The 15,827-nt window shown below is 44.5% G+C and overlaps 1 protein-coding gene across 1 annotated transcript; it reads left to right on the top strand.

The window, feature by feature from the left end:
* Positions 1–481: 481 nt before the first annotated feature.
* Positions 482–15,622, top strand: LOC122946555 (neutrophil cytosol factor 2-like). Its single transcript, XM_044306271.1, has 16 exons — positions 482–788; positions 5,234–5,316; positions 5,522–5,630; positions 5,735–5,872; positions 7,364–7,471; positions 8,626–8,685; positions 9,193–9,230; positions 9,340–9,478; positions 9,598–9,657; positions 10,215–10,284; positions 11,071–11,135; positions 11,225–11,488; positions 11,816–11,997; positions 12,830–12,935; positions 13,206–13,329; positions 14,720–15,622. Exons 1-16 carry the CDS (start codon positions 615–617, stop codon positions 14,812–14,814), a joined length of 1,815 nt encoding a protein of 604 aa, XP_044162206.1. The 5' UTR covers positions 482–614; the 3' UTR covers positions 14,815–15,622.
* The last annotated feature ends 205 nt before the right edge of the window (positions 15,623–15,827 follow it).

Genomic DNA, 15,827 nt, shown 5'->3' with positions numbered 1-15,827 from the left:
TTTTGATGCCTTCATAGTCATGAAAATAAAGAAAACTCTTTAAATGAGAAGGTGTGTCCAAACTTTTGGTCTGTACTGTATATGGCTAGCTTTAGTTGTAATCTATGGTGTTCAGTTTTACGTACAGCGCCATCAAAGGAGAAATGAAGTATTACACGTTGCCCCTCAAAATGAATGGGCTGTGGACGTGCTGGGTCCTCCAGAGAGGGAGACGCTCTTTGATGGAGGTTAGGAACCTGCTGCCCCTTTCATACCTTATAAACCAGACACCCCCTTTAAACAGGAAGGCTCGCTGTGGTTTCTATGAAGTAATTACGGGTAATTTGGCTAAAGTCACGACTCCGTGACGAACGTGATATCGTGATCTGAGAGGCAGGACACAAAGTCGTCTTTTCAGGTAAACAGGCAGGTGCCTATTGCTTCACAATGATGCAAGTCAGGAACTTAAAGGGCGAGCTCTGTCATTATTATTTTTTTTCAGGGACAGGATTGGAATCCGAGGGAGGGAGGCGAGAGCGGAGGCACTTCCTGATAGACACCTCGCGTCTCCTGCCCGCACCTGCCTCGTCCTCTTCATTCCCTCTCTGCGGTCGGTTTGTCGTAGGTAGAACAGGATGCCCTACAAGGATCTGGTTAAATGCTGGCACCATGGCGTCCTGGCGGCGGAGAAGAACGACTTGGACGCGGCCTTGAAGAATTTCACCAGTATGGAGGATCCTCCTTCAAAGATCTGGTTCAACATTGCTTCCATTCACCTCCTGAAAGAAGACTTCCTGAGCGCCCTGCAGGTACCGTCCCACAGATCTTACTTATCGGCCTCTAATCAAAATATCTGAAACTCTCTGATAGTCTGTGTGCTTCGATTCTTCCTCCTTTCCAAGGTTTCTGCTGGCTGTCAGTGAATAGAATCATCCTTCTCTACATCCATAGGTTAAAATCTGATCATGTCTTGTTAATCGGTGTCTAATCAAAATTTTGGCAACTTTCTTAGAGACTTTGTGCTTCGGTTCTGCGCCCTTTCTAAGATTTCTGCTGGCTGTCAGTGAATAGAAGCATCCTTAATTACATCCATAGGTTAAAATCTGATTATGTCCAGCTACTCAACCTCTTATCAAAATTTAGGCAACTTTCTAATAGACTTTGTGCTTCAATTCAGTGTCCTTTTAAGATCTCTACTGGTTGTCAGTGAATAGAAGCATTCTTATCTACATCCATGGGTTGAAATCTGATAATGTCCAGTTAATCAGCGTCTGGTCTAAAGCTCTTTAACTTTCTAATAGACTGTGTGCTTTGATTCTTCATCCTTTCCAAGATTTCTGCTAACTGTCAGTGAATAGAATCATCCTTATCTACATCCATAGGTTGAAATCTGATCATGTCTTGTTAATCAGTGCCTAATCAAAATTTTGGCAACTTTCTTAGAGACTTTGTGCTTCGGTTTTGCGCCCTTTCTAAGATATTTCTTTGCTGTCAGTGAATAGAAGCATCCTTAACTACATCCATAGGTTGAAATCTGATTATGTCCAGCTACTCAACCTCTTATCAAAAGTTTGGCAACTTTCTAATAGACTTTGTGCTTCAATTCAGTGTCCTTTCTAAGATCTCTTCTGGTTGTCAGTGAATAGAAGCATTCTTATCTTTATACATGGGTTGAAATCTGATAATGTCCAGTTAATCAGCGTCTGGTCTAAAGCTCTTCAACTTTCTAATAGACTATGTGCTTTGATTCTTCATCCTTTCCAAGATTTCTGCTAACTGTCAGTGAATAGAATCATCCTTATCTACATCCATAGGTTGAAATCTGATCATGTCCAGTTAATCGGGGTCTAATCAAAGTTTCAGCAACTTTCTTATAGACTTTGTGCTTTGATTCTGCGCCCTTTTTAAGATTTCTGCTTGCTGTCAGTGAATAGAAGCATCTTTAACTACATCCATAGGTTGAAATCTGATCATGTCTAGTTAATCGGCGTCTAATCAAAAGTTCAGCAACTTTCTAATAGACTTTGTGCTTTGATTCCTTGCCCTTTCTAAGATATCTGCTTGTTGTCAGTGAATAGAAGCATCCTTATCTACATGCATAGGATCAGTCCTTCCCTGATCATGTCCAGTTGAAGCAGGTGTGCAGTTGAAGCTCAGATCTGCCGTCGCGAACCCTACACCTGTGTCCGTCAAACATGATCAGGATGCAAATAGTGATGTTTCTATCCACTGACAGCAAGCCAAGATCTTGTCGTAACGCTGTAGAAAATGACCCTTCTCGTTAGGACTTGGATATGGAGCTCACCACGAGTACAGGCACAGAAACTCCTTTGAGTTACTGCGGTTACTAGTGTAAGGCCTCATGCACGACCGTGTCCGTTTTGCGGTCCGCAAAACACGGAGGCTGGCCGTGTGCGTTTCACGTTTTGCGGGAGGGAACATCCGGCCCTCAGTAGAGCAGTCCTATCCTCGTCCGTGATATAGACAAGGATAGGACATGTTCTACAATTTGCGGTACAGCCACACGTATGCGGACAGAACACAGATCAAGTCCATGTGTTGTTCTCATTTTTTGCATCCCCATAGAAATAAATGGGTCACGTTTTTCGCGGTTCGCACGCGGACCGTAAATACGACTGTAGCCTAATAGTTTGACTGTCAGTTTCACACTATACTACACATGTATTCCAAAGCACTGACCACAAGACAGCAACTTCTAATTCCCCCATTATATCAAATGCAATAAAAATAAATAAATAATAAATATATTTAGTATAAATAAAGAAAATATAAATACATAAATAGATGTAACGAAATAACTTATAAATGCATAAATCAATATATTCAATATAAATAAATAATAAATACATTTAATATAAATAATAATAATAAAAATAATAAAATAAAGTAATAAAAATAAATAATAAATACAGAAAAAAAATAATTAAAAAAATGTATTCAGGTAAATAATAAATGCATAAATAGGTTTAAAAACATAAATAACAAATTGATGCAATACTTTTTTTTATAAATAAATGTAATAAAAATATGCAAATAAATACATATAATAAAAATAAAAAATTGAAAAACATAACTTTTACTTTTTATGGAAAAAAAAATTGTCAAAAGATAATGCATTATTTAAATTTTATTAGGCCTCCTGCACACGACCCTATTTTTTTTCCGATCCACATTTTTTGTGGATCGGATGCGGACCTAATAACTTCAATGGGGGAGCAAAAGATCCCGCCCAAAATTTTTGCAATCCCGCAAAAAAATAGAACATGTCCTATTCATCTCCGTATTTCCATTCTGCAAAATGTGGAAAGTACACGGCCGGTATCCGTGTTTTGCGCACCCGCAATTTGCAGACCGCAAAAACAACTACAGACGTGTGCATGAGCCCTAACTCTCCCTAAAAAAAAATCATAAAAATTTGTCCACAGACCATAAATTATATACTGCAAAGTCTCCAAAATTGGGAAAAAATAAAGTGCTAACGGAGAAAAAATGAAATAAAAAATCACTTGGTCTTAAATTCCCAAAATATTCCAGTATTTAGGTGTGACCTGCGACCCCTTGTCAATGGGTGCAGTGTGACAATATGGGCCCAAACACTTGGGTCTGTGTGAGGCCTTACAGAGCGGTCCGCTAAAAATTCGGATGACGTCCGTGTGCATTCCGTATTCTGCGGAACTGAACAGCTGGCCCCTAATAGAACTGTCCTATGCGGACAATAATAGGACATGTTCTATTTTTTGCGGAAGGGAAATACGGAAACGCAATGCACACGGAGTAACTTTTCATCTTTTTGCGGACCCAATGAAATGAATGGTTCTGCATACCGTCCGCAAAAAAGTAAATAACGGAATGGACACGGAAAGAAAATACGGTCGTGTGCATGAGCCCTTAAAGTGTCTCCAAAAGTGGAGCCTCCCTTTAAGGCTGCACGGCGACCCTGGTCATGTGACGGCTGCTGTGCCCAAGTATGGCAGTGTAGCAGGTCAGCCATAGAAATGAATGGGTTCGTAGTGCAACGTGCAAGTTTGCCATGACCCCAGAATCATGAAAAATCGGACCCTGCTAGATTTTTTGTTATTCTGGGGTCGCGGCGGTGTAGCGCTACACAGCGACTAATTCTTACTAAACCTAATGTTACCAGTATTAGCTACTTCCCCTAACCAGATTTACCAACTTTACAGCGGTCAGAAACTACCGTGAACTATTTTACTGCCTTTACTTCCTCGTCTCGCTGTGACACATTATTCCCAGTATTAGCATTCCAATCTACCGACAATCACAAGCCATAAACACACCGACGAACACTTGAAAAGATGACTGGGTGCAGCAACCGTATAAAAAAATATCCTCATAAGGTGGAGGCGAAAAACACATAAAATAGCCTCTTAACGGGTTACGTTTTGCATTTCCAGGAGGAACAACAGAGGAACAACACCAAGTTTTACTAAAAGATTCTCCACAATATTCTGATTTTTTTGGGGGGAAAATACAAGTATCCATTAGATTCCCCCCCCCCCCCCCCCCCCCGATTTTGCTACCGAAATATGGCCAATACGATCGGGCTTGATCTTAGTAGTGGGCGCAGCAGCTGCAGGAAAATAACATGGATGGGGAGGTCATTTATTAAGATTGTCGTTCGATACGATAATTTTAATCAGTAGTGCAATGAAGTAAGATGCGCCAAAAAGCAATGGAAAGCCCTGCCCCTCACGCTAAACTTCTCCCACTTTTTTTGAAATGTGTCATAAAAATGTAAAAAAAAAAATGCTAATTTTTGTGCAAGGCATGTGTTAAAATTTGCAACTTTTTTTTTACACCACAGAACTGACACAAATGAATGCATTTAATAAATACTCTCAGTTTTACAGGAGAAAAAAAAAAGAAAAAGATGGCTGTGTTCTTCAGGAAACAGCGCCACCCCTGTCCACAGGTTGTGTGTGGTATTACAATGCAGTCCCATTCGCTGTAATGAAGTTGAGCTGCAATACCGGGCACGACCCATGGACAGTTTCTAGAAGAAAGCAGCCATGTCTTTCCGATCCTGCTGGACAACTCCATCAGGGATGCTCAACCTGCGGCCCTCCAGCTGTTGTAAAACTACAACTCCCATCAAGCCCTGCTGTAGGCTGTCCGGGAATGCTGGGAGTTGCAGTTTTGCAACAGCTGGAGGGCCGCAGGTTGAGCATGCCTGCTTTAATATATTCATATACCCCTTCTATGTCTCTCTCCGCAGTCATACAGTGAGTCTGTGACTAAGGACCCGTGCCTGGCTGTTGGCTTCTTCCAGAGGAGCTATGTTCATTTTAAGCTGGAGAGGTACGTCCATGTACTGGTTTGCATGCAACTGCCATTTTGGGGCGATAAAACGAATAGTAGGGGATTGCACTATTAGCAGTTGTCTGGTAGGGCACGTACTTCTGTATGTATGGGGTGGTTTGCAATAGGTATGGGGTGGCTTGTGCAAATATTGGTGCAGTTTGTGTTCCCCACTGACCTGATCTGTAACCACTCTCCTCACCAGGTATGAGAAGGCCCTGGCTGACTGCCACATGGCGATGGCCCAGCTCAGAAACAACAGCGTTATAGACTACAAACAGCTGGGTCTGCACCACCTGCTTTATGCCTGGGAGGTAGGTGGGCATCTCAAGAGATGGCATTGATCTAGCAATACCCAGATTGACCTCTAGGGGGTCAGTACTGACCATTGCATATGACCCTGTTGTGTTTGGCACAGGTGCTATATAACACAGCGGTTATACTCTGCTACCTGGGAAAATGGGAGAGTGCAGAGCAGAAGATCGACGAGGCTGTCACGCGGCTGCCAGGGGAAATCAGGAACGCCAAGCTTGAAGCTGCCCAGGCTCAGATTCGGGTAAGTACATTTCATGGTTAAAGAAAAAACATGGATGACAGTGCCACGCTTGTGCATAGGTTGAATCTGATATCTGAATTTCCACTCCATTGAAGTGAATGGGGCTGAACTGCAATACCACACACCACCTGTGGACAGAGGTGGCACTGTTTCAGGAAAACCCAGGCATGTTTTTTCTAATTCTGGACAAACCCTGTAAATTGACCAGCTCTCCTAACAGAGACACATCCTGTCACAAACAGGTCTAGGGATTATGCTATAACATGGTCGAGTTTTTTTAAATATTGGAAAATCTGTCAGTCCTTTATATAATGGGGAAAAAAGGATAGGGGGGCACTGAGCTCTGGGATATATAGTTTTATTAATGTAAAAAGTTGCTGTAATGTTGCCAGGACTCATAAAAGAAGCATGCGAGTCCCCCTGTTCACTCATAAAGAAAGCCTAGAAGTCCTTCTCCACCTGATTACTCATAAAGCAAGCCTGTATATGCTAACCAAAAAAGAAAACCTGCTACTTCTGCTTCTCCTGTGAACCCTTCTTCTCCTGCTTACTCATAGAGAAATCCTGTTATTCCTGCTGCCTTTGCTCAGTCATAAGGAACGCCAGTGAGTCCTTCTTCTCCTGCTTACTCATAGGGAAACCCTGTTTTTCCTGCTCCCGTGTCCATTCATAGAGAATGCCTGTAAGGCCTCATGCACACAGCCGTGCAGTTTTTTGCGGTCCGCAAACCGCTGATCCGCAAAAAACGGAAGCAGCCTGTGTTGCCTTTTGCAATTTGCGGAACGGAACGGGCGCCAGGAATGTAAATGCATATTCTTAATAGGACAGGTTGTATTTTTTTAACGGGGCCGTGGAACGGAGCCACGGATGCGGACAGCACACGGAGTGCCGTCCGCATCTTTTGCGGCCCCATTGAAGTGAATGGGTCCACACCCGAGCCGCAAAAACTGCGTACCCGACAAACGGTCGTGTGCATGAGGCCTTATCCTCAGACCTAACACTTTTGTCTAGAGAAGCTCCTCCAGTTTTCCTATTCCACCCTCCTCCTGGAGAGAGATTGTAAATTTTTGGGGACTTTTATTTTTATTTTTTATTTTATTTTACAGTCTCAATTATAAATTTGGAGTGAAACTATCTAACATAGCTTACCACCCCCACTTATCCACCCACATGGAGTTTTTTTTTGCGCAAGCAAGTGCAAAAAAAAGTCACAAAAGCCCTATTTTTGTGACTTTTTGACACCTGAATTCTGAAGTGAAGGTCTGATAAATCAGGGCCTATGAGTCCTCTCAGCTTTTCACATGTTGGTAAGGCTGATTAGTCAGCCTGCATTTGTGGGAGGGGCGGAGGCTCTTCATATACGAGCCACACCCTCACTCACAGGCTGGGTTAGGTTGTTCCCGTTGTTTTCTCCCTAGGGTTCTTCGGATACCTCTTGGCCGTAGCCATGACCACAAGTAAATAATAAATCACTGTGTCTTCTTCCTGCAGAGTCAACATCTCCTTCAGCCAATGCACATACCGGATGGGGAGATATTCAGGCCTCGAAAGCAGGAAGTGGAGCAGCTGAATTCCAAAGATTTCTTGGGCAAACCAAAGGTGAGCAACGAACATTCCACCGGAAGTGAGTCAACCTGAGGGCCTAACCCGAACCTTCTGACCTGTCAAGCTGGATCTGCTACTTCCGGATGAAGGCTTCTTCTTAGGGCCTCTTGCACGCGACCATATGGCTTTTTCAGTATTTTGCAGTCCGCAAAAAATACGGATGATGTCCGTGTGCATTCTGTTTACGGCGGGACGGAACAGCTGGCCCCTGATAGAACAGTAAAGTGGAATTCCACCCAACATGGAACATACAGTATGTTACCTTGGTGAGGGTGAACCAGTCTTCACCCTCAATCATTCATGATCAGGGGTGCACCTAGCCTTTCTGCTGCTGAGGTGAAAACCGAAACGGCGCCCCCCCCCAATACCAATTTCTTAACCTAACCCCGATGCCACAATGAAAGTGCTCATTGCCCATGGCCCTTCCGCTGCCCTCCTCTTGCCGACATCTGGTGCTGCCTAAGGCGACCGCCTCACCTGGCCTCATTGGTGGTGCACCCCATGATCGGTCACTTAAAAGTTGGATTACAAATTGCATTGTGAAGGATAGTTCCAGTGGCGTACATAAAGAAGTAAGGGCCCCTAGGGTAAGGATCAAACCAGGCCCCCCACACAGGACAGAAGGGTTTCCGCCTAAACCCTTTTCGATGACCCTTTGGCCAAGTCCTGACCAATTTTTTACCCCCAGTAGAAGAGGAGATGATCCCAACCAAGACTGGGCCCCCTCTTGCCCTGGGCCCCATAGCAGTCGCATGGTCTGCCGCTATGGTAGTTACACCCCTGGATAGTACAGAATGCTGCGCACATGCCCATTCATCTCCATCCATGGGTGGATTTGGCGTTTCAGGAGGCCCCAAGCACGGTTGCACTGCTAAGCTCCTCCTCCATTGCACCGCTAAGCCCCACTTCCATCTCAGCAGTGCAGCCTAGGCACTTCAGCTACTACCCTATCACCACCCCCGATTCCCATTGGCCCCTGTGCAGCGGCGCCCTCATGGGCATTGTTGCAATACCAGAAAAGTAAATTTTCCACTCCACTGTTCTATACCCCATGGAGGTGAGCGTGGGGCCCTTGAACCCCCTTCTCTATGCCCCATTAGGCTTTGGAAGACATGAATCCTCTCTAATTTCCATAATTGATCCCTCAGGTCATCTCATCAGTGGTTCCCAATGATCAGTACAGTGGTTTCGAGCCCCTCCGCCCCCAGGTAAGTCGTAATTGAAGGACCCTGGAGCTTAAATGATGTAATCTGCTAATCCGGAGTTTCCAATTTCTGGATTATCAGTAGAGATGAGCGAATTTCCGGTTACGAAATTAGTTTGCGATTCATTACACCGGTAAAAGGTGAATTGCGTTATGGATTCCGTTACCACGGACCATAATGCAATTCATCTTAATAGAAGTCTATGGGCTGCAAAACGGATCCGTCCGGTTTGCGTTATGCAGGAGAGGACTCCCCCCTGCACAATGGAAACGGGACGGATCCGTTATTCAGCCCATAGACTTCTATTTTGACGGAATGCCTTTCCGTTATGCATTCCGTCATAGAATTGCGTTACGGTCCGTGGTAACGGAATCCATAACGCAATTCACCTTTTACCAGTAAACGAAGCGTGAACGGATTTCAAAATATGAAATGCGCTCATCTCTAATTATCAGACGTCTGCCGTGTGCGCACAGAGTAGTCAACTTTTTGGAAATCTCTTCTCTGCAGAAGCCGGGCTTTTACCAGCCGTGCCAGGAAGCCATACAGTAAGTCCTTTGTCTTCTGTTCCTTGATACATATAATTAGGATTTTGCAAAAAAAAAACTAAAAACTGTGTCCTAACCTGTGACCGTTCCTGTCCTGTGGCCCTCGCAGAGGTCGGGATGCCGGATACCACCGCGTTATGGTCCATTACTATCCTGAAAACTCTGGGGAGGTGGCGGTGAAGGCCAACAGCATCTTGTTCGTTCTGAATAAACATGGAGACTGGGCGACAGCCATCCATGACGGGCAAGTAGGTGCCATGCATATGTGCTTAAAACTGGGAAAAAAACAAAAAAAATGGGCGGGGCAGTGACAACCTCTCTGCTATAAAGTTTACGATTTTTCTTGGTTTTCACTTCTCTTTCATAGAAATTTCTAATTCCAACGAATTTTTTGGAACCAGTGGATGCACCTAAAGTAGATATGAAGGTAACTACATCACATTGCGCGTTCTCCTTTAAATATTTCAAGGGGGGGGGGTCCAAGATTACAAAAATTATGGCTGCTTTCTTGAAAGCAAATGGCGCCACCACCTGGGAGTGGTATTGCAGCTCAGCCTCACTGACTTCAATGGAACTGAGCTGCCATACCTCGCAAAACCAGCGGACAGCGGTGGCGCTGTTTTTGGAAGAAAGCGGCCATATTTTTAAAGTTTTTTCTGAGATTATGATATAGGTCATGACCGACACTCGAGTGAACGGCGCCGCTTACCAAGCACAGTGCCATTCATTGGTTAGTGGCTGTGCTTGGTATTACAGCCCAGGCCCATGGAATGAGATCGAGCTCTGCCTAGACCATGTGACCATGACGTCACTGGCCTATGAAGATCCGGTGAGCGCTGCGGCCTTTGTCAAACAGATGATTGGCGGGGGTCCGATCTGATATTGGTTACCTATCCTGAGGATAGGTTATCAATATCAGAATCTCGAATTACCCCTTTAAGGATTTCATTGAAGAAACAATTTTTGTATTTGTTTTCTAAATAGAAAATTAATAATGGGATTCCGCTGCCCCCCACGAAGATGCCGCCCACCAGACCCAATGCAAAGGCTGCAGGTGAGCTATGGACAGAATATTTAGAGAACTCCCTACCGGTGCTTTAAAGCTAAATGGCAATTTGGGGACCCATTTGGTGGGTGCTAAACCCCTCCCCCACCATTAAGCCCCTTCTATTAGGCTGACAAGTATTTTTGATTATTGGAAGCATCTCATATTGCAGATTAGCTCACTTCCAAAAGAACAAAAGCCGCCTCTGTAGTGCCACCTAGTGGACGTAGCTTCCCTATAGTCCATGTCTGCACCTCACAACATAACTCAGGATATAAATCAAACTAAGAGCCTTCTTAAAAAAATAATAATAATCCTGTTTTTTGGGGGGGGGGGGGGGGGTTGCCCCTTATCGGCACATTGCTAGGTGCGAGGTCTTTGTTGTAGGTCTCTATTGGGTACTGTTTCTCCTTGAGGAGAGCCCCAGAGCTTGGGTATGGAGTCTTATAGGCCATGCAATGCTCCCTGGGAAAAATGTATGCAGATTAGTTCATTTCCAAGAGAAATAAAGTTGTGTTCAGGGTAGGTTCCTCCACTAGGTGGCACTAAAGAGACGGCTTGAGCTAATCTGCCTATTCTTTTTCCCAGAGAGTATTGCATGGCCTATAGGACGCCCTATGCCAGCTGTGGTGCTCTCCACAAGGAGAAATGATTGCCCACCAAGACATAAGTGAGGTATATCATCTTGGGCAATCTTCATGCATGACTTGGAAAGATGGTGTTCTCCTCAATGGTGGTAGAAGATTGGGCATCAGTACGGTATTATACAGTATAGGTAATTGCTGTCTATTGTAGGTAACGCGCTACCATCTCAGCAAGTACCACCACGGCCCACGGCTGACCAACCAGTACCCAATGAGGTATATATATATGTTTTGGAGCAGAAATGATCACATGATCACAGGTAGGTTATATTTCATGTCTCGGTAACATCTGCCTCCATATCTAGAATCCATTAAGAGAAGATCCAGGTGTTCCTTCGAAAGACGAACAGGTGGTGGCCACCATAGTCCATGCAGAAGATAAGGATGAGATAGCGAGGGGTGCTCCTTCAGGAGAAGGACAATCAGGGGAGACGACCATCCACCCTGGACCACTGGAGATGACGTCACCTACCATGATCAAGGAAGCCGACCTACCTAGACCTTTTCAGAGAGTACAAATGGTCGTCACTCTACAAAACTGTGCACCCGTCAACCAGGAGGCCAAAAAGGTGAAGGATCTACTCAGCTTGTGAGGGAACCATACTAGATGTTTAAAGGTCCTCTATTAGGGAGAGACATTTTGTGACAGTTTTGTGCTTTCTTGAGGAATTACCATAATTGGAAACAGCGCCACCTTTGTCGGTAGGATATGTTTTGTATTGCAGCTCAGTTCCTATGACATGATTGGTGTTGAACTGCAATACCAGTCACAGCCCATGGACAAGATCCTTATGTCTAATTTTGCAAGTTGACAATTGGAAGTTGTTTGTGTTGCTAACGTTCTCCATTGACTGCATTGAATTTCATCCACTGTAATGTTTTATTCTCTGACACAGGAAATTACAGGGACTGACAAAGTGAAGGTAAATGAAGCGGAGGAGGACGTTATCGCCCTGCAGGTGCACACAGAGTTCACGGTAGATTTATCAGTGAGCAAAAACATCACCTACCAGGAGCTACAGCGCCTCCTCAGGGAGGAACTGAAACAGCATGGGGAACAGATGAACATCCAACTTAGGTAAATCATGCAATTCACAGTCTTCTGTATTATTTTTATACTTAGTGTACATACATTACATTACATCCTGTATTATACTCCAGAGCTGCACTCACTACTCTGCTGGTGCAGTCACTGTGTACATACATTACTTATCCTGTACTGATCCTGAGTTACATCCTGTATTATACTCCAGAGCTGCACTTACTATTCTGCTGGTGCAGTCACTGTGTACATACATTACTTATCCTGTACTGATCCAGAGTTACATCCTGTATTATACTCCAGAGCTGCGCTCACTATTCTGCTGGTGCAGTCACTGTGTACATACATTACTCATCCTGTACTGATCCTGAGTTACATCCTGTATTATACTTCAGAGCTGAACTCACTATTCTGCTGGTGCAGTCACTGTGTACAAACATTACTTATCCTGTACTGATCCTGAGTTACATCCTGTATTATACGCCAGAGCTGCACTCACTATTCTGCTGGTGCAGTCACTGTGTACATACATTACTTATCCTGTACTGATCCTGAGTTACATCCTGTATTATACGCCAGAGCTGCACTCACTGTTCTGCTAGTGGAGTTACTGTCTACATACATGACATTGATTTCTCTAAATCCCTGATATAAAGACTGAAAATAACAAGAGCATGCTCAATGCAGACACTGAAAAAGCAAGGAAGGCTGTCATGCAGAATTATGAATGCAGCTCTGGAGTATAACACCAGGCTAATGTATTCTATGTACTTAATTACAGGGATGTAATGGGTAACAGTGAGCAAGTAGTTATTTTTGGTAGGTTCTTCCATAGCACCGAAGGAACATAATTGAAAATGTATTGCAGTTACAGGGATATTGAGGGTAACCAGTTGACGTCCGTGAAGAATGATGGAGACCTACGGGGGATGTGGAATCAAGCGAAGAACAACAGACTGATGCTGTGTTGTAAGGTAAAGGATTCTAGTATGTTCAGGTATAGAACAAGAGGGCTGCTTTCTTCCAGAAACAGTGCCACATCGTCCCACAGGTGGTGTGTGGTATTGCAGTTAAGGTCCATTCACTTGAAGGAACTGAGCTGTAGTACCAGATACAACCCATGGACAGGTGTGGGGTTGCTTCAAGAAAAAAGCAGCCATTTTCTTCTAATCTTGGACAGCTCCTATAAATTAGTACCAAATCTTGTAAATATAACAGTACTGACTGACTGCTGCTCTGTGCAGGACGCCCATCACTGCGTGGGGAGGCCCATCCTCTATCGCATGAAAGCCATCCACACCTACACAGCCGAAGGACCAGAAGATCTGCCCTTTAAAAAGGATAACGTCATTGATATCTTCTCAGAAGGTAACAATTACTTCCAAGATTTTCCATAGTTACTGTGCTTCCTTAAAGGGGTTCTCCAGTATTTAAAGGCTTTTTTTTTTTCATAATTGCATTTTACTCATTTGGGCTAAAAATCATTTTGTTCAATTGGGCTTTCTTAAAAATGTTCAGCCGTTTCTGAGTTACAAGGGTTAAAAAAAAATCTGTCCTTTTGCAAGCTGCCACCATCTGTTTTCTTTTAATCCCATCATCTGATGGCTCCTGTGTAGTTCTTACCTCTGATTTCCTGACCTCAAACAGGTATTGTATCGGTTTTATAAAATGTTTATGAGACCTCTACATTAGCTCTGACTGGCTTCAGAAAGACACAGCTTGCAAACAGACTGATTTTTTAACCCTTGTAACTCAGAAACGGCTGGAAATTTTTAATAAAGATCAATTGAAAAATAGATTTTTTGCCAAAATTGATTGAGTAATAATGCAATCCTCAAACAAATGACCCTGAAGGGCATTTAATACATGATGACCTGCCCTCAGAATAGGCTATGAGTATTATTTTGGCAGGGGTCTGACACTCTGCACCCCTGCCCATCAAAAGTACACTTTCAACCCTTTTCAATGTCTTCTTGCTGGAAAACGGCTATCCTCCGCCTGTGGGTGGGTCTCTAACCTTGTACAAGCTGAAATCTCTCAGGTTGTCAGTATGCGCCACCTGCGGATATGAAAAGCTTGAGAACCTGACCTCGAAGAAGCAGCAGGTCCTTCATTTTCTTCTGTCACAAGATTGGTTTATGTGATAAGAATATGGGAGAAGGAAAGCATCTGTGCTGGGAGGGTTCTGTATACGGCTTGAAATACAAGGGGGCGGGGCATGACCATTATACCAAGCCCAAGGGGGCGGGGCATGGCCATTATACCAAGCCCAGGGGGCGGGGCATGACCATTATACCAAGCCCAGGGGGCAGAGCATGACCATTATACCAAGCCCGGGGGCGGAGCATGACCATTATACCAAGCCCGGGGGCGGAGCATGACCATTATACCAAGCCCAGGGGGGCGGAGCATGACCATTATACCAAGCCCAAGGGGGCGGAGCATGACCATTATACCAAGCCCAGGGGGTGGAGCATGACCATTATACCAAGCCCAAGGGGGCGGGGCATGACTATTATACCAAGCCCAGGGGGGCGGAGCATGACTATTATACCAAGCCCAGGGGGGCGGAGCATGACCACTATACCAAGCCCAGGGGGCGGAGCATGACCACTATACAGGGAGCTGCGGGAATAATCATGTTATGGACAGCTCTGTAGGTCACCAGATAGAGGAGGTTAGGTAGGTGCTGTTTACATGAACATCACTGTATGTTGCCGTTAATACGTGGTTTACTATGTTTTTTGCCCCCCGACAGTAAATGAAGAATGGTTGGAGGGTCACTGCAATGGAAGCATCGGGATATTTCCAAGGTGCTTTGCCATCAAAGTCAGCGAGCCGGACGCATCATAAAGATAGAGGAACGGGAACTGACACCATATTCTGATCTGTATCTCTGTGGGACGGCGGCCACACAATTTACCAATAAGTCTGTTACCAATAAGTCTGTATAGTATCGCAATAGGATGGGGGGGGGGGGGGGGGTTACTGGATGTTGGAGATCAAATTCATATAGGTCTGAAAGTTGTACCATCTGTGATGATCCCAGTTCTCCATTCTAATTTCATTTTTTATATTTAATGTTATTTATGAAAGTGGCGATACGTGTAGCTGATGTCAGATTATATTTGTGCAATTTCAAAGGGGTTGTCTAATCGGGGAGATTGGTGGCATATTGCTAGTTTTTCAGCAGCCGGGACTGGGGAAACTGGTCAGAGCTGAGGGAAAGATGGATGGGGCTAAATACAGGGATATTCTTCAGCAGAACCTGCCCCACTCTGTGCGTGACCTGAGGCTGGGACGGAGGGTCACCTTCCAGCCGGACAATGACCCCGAACACACGGCTAAAGCAACACTTGGGGGGTTTAAGGGGAAACATGTAAATGTGTTGGAATGGCCGAGTCACAGCCCAGATCTCAATCCAATAGAAGATCTGTGGTCAGACGTAAAGATTGCTGTTCACAAGCGCAAACATCCGACCTGAAGGAGCCGGAGCCGTTCTGCAAGGAGGAACGGGCAACAATCCCAGCGGTCAGATGTGGCAACTGCTCATAGAGACTTGGAGCAGTGATTGCCACAAAAGGCGGCTCTACAAAGTATTGACTTTAGGGGGGTGAATAGTTCTGCACATTGACTTTTTCTGTTATTTTGTCCTATTTGTTGTTTGCTTCACAATAAAAACAAAACACCTTAAAAGTTGTGGGCATGTTCTGTAAATTACATGATGCACATCCTCAAACAATCCATGTTAATTCCGGGTTGTGGGGCATCAAAACATGAAAAAAGTCAAGGGGGGTGAATACTTTTGCAAGGCACTGTATGTGTCCTGGGTGAGTGGGTGTACAGGACATTTCTATATATGAAAG

The sequence above is a fragment of the Bufo gargarizans genome, chromosome 9 (genome assembly GCF_014858855.1).
Source record: "Bufo gargarizans isolate SCDJY-AF-19 chromosome 9, ASM1485885v1, whole genome shotgun sequence".
Taxonomy (NCBI): domain Eukaryota; kingdom Metazoa; phylum Chordata; class Amphibia; order Anura; family Bufonidae; genus Bufo; species Bufo gargarizans.
Note: the sequence above shows the minus strand (reverse complement) of the source record. Positions and strands in the feature narration are given on the sequence as shown.

Bases quoted from the DNA above. Each gene is read 5' to 3' on its own strand.
- LOC122946555 (XM_044306271.1), top strand. From the start codon at position 615: ATGCCCTACAAGGATCTGGTTAAATGCTGGCACCATGGCGTCCTGGCG. The intron at 10,285-11,070 runs GTGAGCTATGGA...TGTCTATTGTAG, and splicing joins ACCCAATGCAAAGGCTGCAG to GTAACGCGCTACCATCTCAG. The intron at 13,330-14,719 runs GTAACAATTACT...GCCCCCCGACAG, and splicing joins CATTGATATCTTCTCAGAAG to TAAATGAAGAATGGTTGGAG.